General features: G+C 60.1%; 1 protein-coding gene across 2 annotated transcripts in view; it reads right to left on the reverse strand.

Annotated features, from left to right (window-relative positions):
* The window catches only part of LDB1 (LIM domain binding 1), a 26,107-nt gene extending 15,812 nt beyond the window's left edge, over positions 1–10,295 (reverse strand). For both annotated transcript variants that reach the window (XM_057380317.1, XM_057380308.1), the window contains exon 1: positions 10,173–10,295. In XM_057380317.1, the coding sequence (XP_057236300.1) occupies positions 10,173–10,197 (25 nt within the window). In that variant the 5' untranslated portion in view covers positions 10,198–10,295. The remainder of the gene's footprint in view (positions 1–10,172) is intronic.
* Positions 10,296–10,301: the final 6 nt, after the last annotated feature.

Consider the following 10,301-nt stretch of genomic DNA (forward strand, 5'->3'; position numbering starts at 1 on the left):
GGCAGCGGGGCCCGCTCCCCCCGCACCGGCTCCCCCGCCCCGCGCCGCCCGGGGGCCCACGGGCCAGGGGTGACGTCCGAAAGGGGGTCCCCAGAGAGCTGTCCCCCCGCGCCCGGCGCCGGTGCAGGCACTCCCCGGGATGGGGATGCGTCCCGCCGAGGAGCTCGGCACCAGCCGGGGCAAGAATTCTTTCCAAATACGAAAGTTTCAATGAAAATAGGCCTTTTTCCTAGCTTGGTTTCGGGGTGTCTGAAGTTTTTTCAGGATTTTTTTTTCTTCCTTAAACTTGTTTCCCCTTTCCCCAGTTTTAGACGAGAAACGAAAAATACAACCGTTTTTTTTCTGGGAGGAGGGATGAAAAATAAAATGTGCTAGTTTGCAATTGCCATCAGATCCCCAGGGTCTTCTTTTCTTGATAAAACTGCAACCTCTTCCAATTAGGAGATTTACAAAAATTTACATTGTGAAAATTTCTATAATAAAAAAAAAAAATCCCATTTTTTCCATTCCCCTTCTGCCCCACATCTGCCCCTTGCAGCCCCTGCTCCTGCCCTGGCAAGTCAGACTTGGCACAGACCTCTGCTGCCAGCCCTGCCGGCAAGCCCATGGGCAGCAGGGACATGAGCTGGGACTTCAGAACCCAGCCTGGGTCCCCCCCAAGTCTCAAAAGTCTTTGGCTCAGGGCAGCAGAGAAGGCTCAGCGCACACACACACACGTGCTGATACATCTCACCCTACACACGTGGGCTGGTATTCACGCTGATGGGCTGGCATGCACTTGCACGTCTTTTCCCAAACGCCTCCCGGCGCAGCCCCGGCTGGGTGTGCACCCATGCCTGGGGCATGCACACCCTTCCACATCCCCCTGCTTGCAGGGCCAGGCTCGCACTTCATCCCCTCCCCAAGCCTGGGGGTAATGCAGGTACAACCAGTTGGGTCCTGCCAAGCACACTTCCCCCCTCACCTCACTCAACAGAGCAGACATGGCATATGCAAAACCTCACCCATGCGTTACACCCCTCTGCGCACCCCCAAAGCCCTGCACCTGAGGACTGCAGGCAGCCCCCTGCTCCTCAGCCATGTTGCTCCCTGGGACCAGGACTGAAGAGGGACAGGCAGCTCCCCATTCCTGTCCCCCAAACTCACTGGCTGAGTGAGGCTCCAACCCCATCCTGGTCCTCATCACATCATCATGATTGCCCCTTCATCTTGCAGCCTACCCTGCAGTATCACTTTCCACAGGCACATGGCTAAGTAGAGCAGAACTCTTTGTAAACCTCAGATTTACAGAGGTAAAAGTTCACTGTAAATCTAAAACCCTTTGTGATGCCCTGCTCTGTGAAAGGCACATGCAGCTGGAGGTACCCATGCTCTTGGTGTCTTGAAAACTGGGCACAGTGATGCTGCGAATGCCTCACCATGGTGCTCTTCACTGGCCCAGCCCCTGCCAGCCCAAATCTTGTGGCACTGGGTGAGATGGGGCTGCAGCATGCTGACCCCCACTGTCATTAGACCAAAAAAACATGCTGGCTTCAACATTGGTGACAGCTATGGGATGGCACAGCCCTCCTTGCCAAGACAGGCCATTAAACACACTCTGCCTCCACTCCATTCCCACTCMGAGGCTCAAAGATGCACAAGGCTCAACCACCCACCAGCATTCAGCACCACACCGATACTGCAAAACAGTGAAAAAAAGGGGCATTTTGTCCCTGTACTAGAGATTCCTGGCACCACTGCCATGGCCAGGGGGATCAGAGATCCCCAGGTGCCATGGCCTGGCCCAGTGCATCCACAGCAAACATGCCTGGAGCAATTTATCCCTGGGCTCAGCAGCCTTCGGGGACTGCTCACGTGTCCCTGCTCGGCTCTGACGACAGCACTGGACTGGTCCACGTGGCTGCAGCAGCCCCAGCTGTTTATGGTTATAGCYGAGTTAATAATTAAATAGATGCTGGATGGAGAGCAGAAGGGCTGGGATGCAGCTGGGAAGTGTGTGTGGCAAGATACGGTGTGGGGGAGCCCCTTCCTTACGACGTGCWCATGCCCACAAGTGAGAGGGAAGCAGAGGGCTACCCAGTTTTTGTGGTAGGGCATGGCATCCCCCAGATCACAATCTCCACTCTCCCCCTAGCAAGGGCCCCATGCCTGCCTGGTCTCCCCAAAGTCCATCCCTGATCCAACACCTGGTGCTGGTCTCAGCTCAGGGAACAGGCAGCAGCTCAGGAGCAGGAGTGAGCACAGGGATACACACCCCAGACAGATGYAAAGAGCCTGGTGGGGATCACGGTAGCCAGGGGATGCCCAGGACTCTGTGATCCCTGCRGATCAGGCTTGGTGTGCCTGCACAGTGTCCGCCGAGTGTGTGTGAGGGATCCCAGGCGAGCAGGGGAGGAGGCAGGGCATGCTCACATGGACACCCGGCCAGGGCCCCGGCAAGCGCAGGCGTAGAGCAGGGACACGGACGCGCGCTTACATAAAAAATAATAATAAAAATCTGCTAGCTCTGCAAACAGCACAGCCTGCATCGGGAGACGGCCTGGCACTTTCAAACCTCATGGACTTGTCCAAATAGCAGCCACACCTGRGCACCACCGTACGCACGCAGATGCAGCCTGTAGCAGTGCAGCACAGTATGCATCCTGGAGACACCCCCCCACCCCTTCCAGAACACAACAGCCAACCCACGAAATCCTACCACCTTTTAAACAGAAATATCCTTTGTTTCCCTGTTTCTCAAGGAGGGGCTTCTCTCCCCCTGAAGTTATGCATGACCAGATCAAAAGGGAGTTCTGGGGCAGGAGGGGCCCCCTTTTTTGGCTGGAGMAGCCACAGCTCCATCTCTCCAGAGGACGCTTGGGGGAGGCTGGAAACTACATGGTGARTCATGCCAAGCAGGCAGCAGATCCTGGGGGCTCCTGAGATTAACCCTTCAAAACCAGAACCACTTCCAGACACCCAGAGGCAGAAGTAAAGCCCAGGGGCTGGGGAAAAGCAGTCAGGGCAGGGTGGGAAGTTACAGGGTCACATCCTGAGCATCCTGCAAGGGACAGAGAAATCAGTCTGAATATGTGAGCAGTGGACAAGCAGCTACCAAGTGCATACATTGCTGCCTATCCCCTCCAAARCAAGAGAAGGTGGAGAAAGCTTATGGTGGGGTACAGAACCCCAGAATTGGGGGGTTCATACTTGCTGTCCACTCTCACATCACCTTGTTCTGGCACAGTGAGTGGGTCAGCCTCATCATCGCTGGGCTGGCTACAGGTTGCAAGGTGAAGCTTTGGAACATCCTGCTAGAGAGGTGTTTCCCCGTAGCACCATCACCAGAGAAACACCTCACAGTGTTCCGATGCTGACCCTGAGACATTGCAGTGGGTGTCCTGCAAGAGCTCTGCCCCAGCATGGCCACCCACAGCAGTGAGCCCCAGTTCCTCTGCAGAAGCCCAGAGCCAGCCTGCCAGAGCCGCAGGGTTTTAAGGCTCCTCCAGAGCCTCCAGGTGGATTCTCTCATGTTACAAGAATGGTTCGTTTTACAGCCCCTTTCCTGGCCTGGGAACCCACGGCAGGGAGGGGGTCACATGCAATATGGCTGCACAGCCCCAGCATCCTGCGCCTGCTCTCTGTCCCCCAAGAACACCCTCTACACTCCAAGGGGCAGGCACAGCTGCTTCAAAAAGAAGCCAAAGCACAATCCTCAACACCCAGCCCTGCAGCTCCAGAAATTCAGTCCTGCTGGGAAARCATCTTGGTCCCTGGCCCACTATTCCCCCTCCATGCCTTCCACTCTGTCTCCCAAGCCACAGGGGACCCGTGGCATCCATAAAGACATTTGMATGGCCAGGGGCTGGCACCCACCAAACGCCCATCCACCAGGGCTGTCATCCCTCCTGCTACCGATGTCACTGTGCGTGCCCATGCTGGAAGCTCCCCTGGGAGAAGGTAAAGGACATCTTACAGGGCCATGGCTGCACATAGTTGACTTGAAGCAGGTAATCCTCCACCAGCTGAGCCCACCACCTGCCACCCCCYACACGGTGCTGCCGAACACTCCGGAGCAGCTCTCCGAATATAGCAGCATCAAATAGCTCCATCAATAATGCATTGCTTCTGCTTCCTCTCACTGCCGTGTTTTCGTTGCTAACATGTGTGTCCTTCCTGTTAGCGGCTGCCTCCTCCCCACCAGCTAGGCCAAGCAGGGACACAGCCACGGTGGGATGGTGACGGCAGCTCGCAAAGCTCCAGGTCCAATTCCTCTTGGGATTGACATAAAGCCGTATCTACTCCATTCGGGGGCAGCCTGGGGTTCTGGGGGGGAACTCTGTCACTGTCCAAGCCTCCTGCCACGCACGCGCTGGCAGCAGGCAGGACGACTCGGCATGCCGTGGCTGCCCAAAGGATTTGGCAGGGGCACCAAGCTGGGAGGAGCATAACGACATCTCCCCAGCCTCGGCRGAGAAGTGCCCCTCCACAAGGACTTCTGGCAGTCTGGCACTCCCCATGCCCAGGCACCACCCCCATCCCCAACTCCATGCACCACTGCACCATGTCAGACTCCTCCAGCAGCTGCCATCCCCGGCGGGGAGAGCTCCCGCTGCCGTGCTCCTGCCTGCCCCTGCCCGCAGCTGCCCTGGGCTAACCCCGGGCCAGTCGGAGCAGGCAGGTTGGGGTGCCTGGACCTGTCTCATGCCCAGCAGAGCTGCACGCCTACAATGCCACGAGCCACTATAAGCTCCCATCAGTGGGGAGGCAGGAGCTGGGGTGGGCAAAAGCTGGCACCCACTGCCAGGCAAGCTGCTCACTGCAGGCAGGGGCAACCCCTGTCCTGGAAGGGAGACCCCCCAGGCTGCACAGGACCCTCGTTGGAGGAGGATGCACGTAGCAGAGCAGAGGCTGGCACAACTGGYTGCTGCAGAACAGTCCAGCATCCCAACATCACTGACATCCCAGCCTGGCTTGGGCTTCAAGCACTACATCCCAGCTCCTCCTGGGCTGTGCTGCAGAAACCTGGCTGCATTCACAACACTAGTCCCCTGGTGTTTAGTAGAGACGCTGAGGCTGCTGCTCCTGCAGGAGCCTTCCCACCATTTCACCACGGGGCCATCCTGGGGCATGGGACACATCACCTTGGGGCAGGGGGGATCTCKGCCACCTGACCGGTTCCACAAAGCCCGAGCAGAGAGAGACCCTGCAAAGCAGGGGCAGGAGCTACATCCCACAGGGCGCCCCCAAGGAAGCAGCAGCAGAGGGGTGCGGGCAGGGTGTTATCAGTTGCRCTGCGGGCAGGGCGGGTCAGGGCTGGAGAGGGGCCAGTGCCTGCCACAGGGGAGATTACACTCCAGGTTTAACGTTCATCCCAATCCATGACCTGCCTGGGAGACAAGGGGGTGAGCCACAATGGGAGGCCGGTCTGATGGCTCTGGGGGCTCCTGTCCTCCAGCAGCATCCCTGCTTAAAAGGGACACCCAACACTGGTACACAKCCCACTCTCCTAAACCCCCACATGMACGTGGCCAACGACCCTCCCAAAAACTGCCAGCACCACCCGTGCTGCAGCCACGCCAACCCTGCCCAGCAGAGACCCTGAGAGAGGGGAAGACGGCTGCCACTGTCCCCACTCCAGGTGGGGCCCAGCAGCCCCCTGGCAGCTCTGCCTGCTCCCCAGCACCCTCCCCCCAGCACTGGCAGGAAACCACAGCCGCAGGCTGCGGGCAGCTGATAACGGTCACCCAGCCCCATCCTGCCTGCACCCCACCACCCGGGGAGCTGTCCCTACACCCACTCTGCTCTYCAGACCCAGGGGTGCACTTACACCGTGCACAACGGCAGCCCCAGGGCCCAGTGTCACCCTGCACAGAGCTGGGGGTCTCGTTGACAGTGCAGCTCGTGCCCCAGGACACATCAACAGTTGTGCATGGGCACCAGCATGCTCCTGGCACACCACACACACACATCTCTCATGTGTTCTAGCAACATGGATATGGCAGGAGAATCCCAGAGCAGAGTGGGGGAGGAGAGGGTGGTATGAACTCGAGTGAGCTGACTCGGGAAGAGCAGGGGACACTTGAGCTGCTGCAGCTCCTGCCCTGCCTGGGGGCATACAGGCACCTGGCCACCGCATTCCTGGCCACAAGCTCTCCCGGGTCGCAGTGGCACCTCCCTGCCCTGGAGGTCCCATCCGGCAGGGGCACCCCCTCACTCCCCAGGGAGCAGCTTTCGCAGTAGTTTGTGTTGAGCAGGTAACAGCATTCCTGGAATAAACCTGGGGCCCAGTGCAAATACACAGTGCTGAACCCACTGGCACTGGTACAGCACKAACCCATCCACGATTCTCCTGGCAAATCCTGGGGTGAGCTTGCACTGGCCCCAAGGAGTGCTGTGATGGTGCCTCACACCAACAACAGGACCCCTGAGAATCACCTCGCTGAGCACCAGCCAGCCACAAATCCATCCCGAGTTTGCCAGAGCGTGCCAGGAGTGAGCAGGCAATGCAGCACACATGGCATCTACTGGTTGGGCACTTTGCTGCAGAGCGGGTTAGGGCAAATGTTTCATCCAAACATCACTGGTAGCATGAAGAAAGCGTGGACCAGAGCACACGGATGTGCATGAYGAGGCCTCAGGGCCCCTACTGTTCCCCTCCTCAACAACAGGCCCAGGGGCACCCCAAGGTGCCAGGCACCCCCGGGGTGTTTGGGAGCCAGAGCCCACACAGGTCGGGGCTGCGTGGCCCCCCCGCCGCGGCAYTCAGCCCGCTCCCGCCATCCCTCTCCCAGCGCATCTGTCGCAGAAGGCATGTGGCACAGCTCGGCCTCGTGACGGTGGGGGATGCACGGCGCCAGCTCGGCAGAACGGAGGGATACGGCAATGGGCCGTGCCCTGGCCGGGCATGTCTGTCCTGGGACCTGAAGTGTGTGGCATGGGAAGTTCTCCCTCCTGTCAGAGGGGTGCGCAGGCTGGCTCTCTGCAAGGTGTCCCAGGGAAGGTGCTGACCTTGGGAAAGTTGCTTCCCTGCCATGAAGCTGGAGCCAGCCCTGCAGGGAGGCAGAACAGCTCCACTCTGCTCTGCTCCCCTCCTCCCCCTTTGCACTGACACTATCACTACAGGGGGAAAAATAATGATAATAATAAAAATAATTAAGAAAAAGCAGAGCATGCTGGGAGAGAGAGAGGTGCCCACAGGGGTCAGGGCCCCGCTGGGATCTGGATGCCAAGACCTGTCTGCCGGCCCTGCTCCGAGCAGCTCTGGGCACAGCACCACGAGCACCAGCACCAGGCAGCTGCTGCTCTGGCCTCTGCCAYCTCCACTCCAAGCCCATTATGCTCTTGCTGCTCACCTCTCCACATCCGAGGTGGGGGGCAAAGCCCCCCCATAGCCCTCCAGTGGCCCCAGCACCTCCCCACTGTCCTCAGGCACAAGAGTGCACCAGGTTCCCAGCTGAGCAGCCCCCCTGCTCCAAATTTCTTGCAGAGGCAAAGAAAAGATCAGGGAAACATCTCCAGAGGGCTGCAAGAGGAACTAGAGTGGGGCAGGATGCACCCCCAGGGATGGCAAGGAGTACATCGTCCCTCTGGGAGAACACAACTTAGAAGGGGGGCAGCCAAAACCCCCCCAGCAGCAGCTCCCAAGCAGGAAACTCCTCCAAGTTAATGCAGCCCTGAAGAGCAGCCTGGGCAGAGCGGCTCATTAAATGTTTCTGGCTGGCGGGAGGCCAGCGGCAGAGCTTGTTTTTTCTATATTCCGATAAACAGTCCGGGGAGGGGAAGGGGGAGGGGGGCGCAGGCTCTGGATGTGCTACCCAGCCCCGGCGGGGGAGCGGGGGAAGAGGCGGGGGGCACACGCACATTGCACGGCACCCGCGTGTCCTCCTCGCCCTGGGGCAGCGGGAAGGGGTGGCGTGGGGGGCACACAACACATGAAGCCATYCACGAGGATACTCCAGGTGAGGGGTGCCCATCACCCCACCGAGGGAGGACCCCCCTCTTTGCGCCCACCAACACGCCGATGACATTCCCAGTGGCACCGGGCCAGCTCCTAAGGGATACGACGGGGCCCCACCGTTGGCCGTCACTCGGACTTCGCCCCGCCGAGGCGGGACCCCCGTCGAGGCCGGGGTGTCAGGAGGGGTGTCGTGCCCCCGGTGCGGGGTGCCTGCGGGGCGAGTGCTGTGGTTGCTCGGCCTGGCTCGCAGGGAGGTTCACGTGACTTTCTGCTTGAGGAAGCAGCGCTCTGGCAGCTTCCAGTGGGAGATGGAGGAGGAGGAGGAGGAGGAGGATGGGGGAAGGGGCCGCCTGCCTTCATGGAAACACGGCGGCGAGGCGCAGGCAGCGCAGGGGCGGGGGGCCGCCGCGCAGGGGCACCCCTTCCCCACCCCGGTTCTCCAGCTGCAAACCGCTCGGCAGAGGCGGCTCCGGGGGAGGCACGGGGACTGTGAGCTGTCACAGCGTCCCACTGCACCCAGCAGCCCGCAGCATGGGGGTCCTGGCCGGGCAGGAGGCTCTCTCTGCAACCACAGGACTGCTGCCACAGGAGCTGGGCTGAGGAACGTCCCTGCTGTCCCCCCACAGGGACCCCCATGTGCCAGACGTCCAGGGAAATGGCAGAACCCCCTCCCCAGGGCCTCCCAAACTTGGCTCCCCCTGTCTGCTGCCCAGAACCACGGGAATCTGGTGCTGGACAAGGTTCCAGCAGCCCYCTGAGACCCCTGCCCAGCCTTGTTCCTGGCACAGCGACATTCTGCATGCAGTAGCAGGCAATGCAGCCAGGCCAGCTGCCCCAAACCTGCCCTCAAGCCCAGGCGTCCACATGAGCATCCCACGTGTTGAGACCTCACCAACTCATTCACACCTCTATGTAATCCAGCAGCCTTGCTAGTCCGCAGGCTCCAGAATCAGGAAGATGCTCTCCAGCAGACACCCCACAACGACTATGGTGGGGGGGACATACAGCACCCGTGTGCCACACTGTGCTTCACACCCACGTGGGGAGCTGAGGCACCCCACAGAGCTATTGCCCTGGCCACAGCGATTCTTTGGGGTCACCCTTCACAGAGCCACCTATATGCCTGCCCAACGCGCCTGCAACACCCTGCCTGGGTTGGTACCAGCATTCATGTACAGATCCAACAGATCCATCAATGTACATCCAATAGATCTCAGCATCCATGCCATAGGAACCCCAGCATCCACGCCATGGAGTCCTAGCCTCACAATCAGATCCCAGCACCCATGYCATAGGGGCCCAGCCTCTCAACTGGACCCCAGCACCCATGCCATGGGGCTCCAATCCCACAGTCAGACCCCAGCACCCACAGTCTAGGGTGGGTCCTAGTCTCCAGCCCTTCAGCTRGAGTCCCAACAGCCCATACCATGGGGACTCCATTCCCATCGCTGGACCCAATAGCCACACCACAGTGACTCCAGCCCCCACACTTTGCTGAGTGCCATAGCTCGTCCCCAGCACCAGCGGCATAGAGATCCTAGCACCATGGCCAAACATCAACACCTACATTAGAAAGTCTCCTGTGTTGTAGTCAGCTCCCAGCAGCCATGTCCCAGGAACCCAGCCCCATAACCAGTTCCCAGCACAAATAACACGGAGACCTCAGCATGAATGCCAGACCCCAGCACCAATCCCACGCAGACTCCAGCACCAACATTGTGAAAAGCTCAGCCCCATAGTCAGATCCCACTACCAATGCCGTGGAAACCCAGGGACCAACACCGTGGAGACCCCAGCCCCATAGCTGACTCCAGCACGAACACCACAGAGACCCCAGCATCAATGCCACGGAGACCCCAACACCAATGCCACGGAGACACCAAGCACCAATGCTATGGAGACCCAACACCAATGCCACGGAGACACCAAGCACCAATGCCATAGAGACCCCACTCCCGTAGCTGGAGACACCAGCCTCAAAGCAGGACAACAGCATCAATGCAGTGGGGATCTCAGCCCCACAGCCGGACCCCAACGCCCASTCTTAGGGGATCCAGCCCCACAGCCAGACACCAACACCATGGGACCCCGGCCCCACAGCCAGACCCCAACACCAACACCACTGGGGCCTCCACCCCGTAAGTGGCCCCCAGCTCCCCACCCAGCCCCGATGCCGCGGGGACCCCAGCCCCAGGGGCAGCCCTCGCCCCCCGGCCCGCACCCCGCCACTCACCAGGGCATGCACAGCCCACTGACATCTTCACATGCCTGGCCCAGCCGGGGGTCGCTGCGCGCTGCCCGGGCCGCGGGGGTCTCGCATGGGCGGTGCGCCGCGGGCTCCGGCGCGGCGGGCGGCGGGTAG

The sequence above is a fragment of the Malurus melanocephalus genome, unplaced genomic scaffold (genome assembly GCF_030028575.1).
Source record: "Malurus melanocephalus ecotype Western Australia unplaced genomic scaffold, MMel_1.1 scaffold_12, whole genome shotgun sequence".
Taxonomy (NCBI): Eukaryota; Metazoa; Chordata; class Aves; order Passeriformes; family Maluridae; genus Malurus; species Malurus melanocephalus.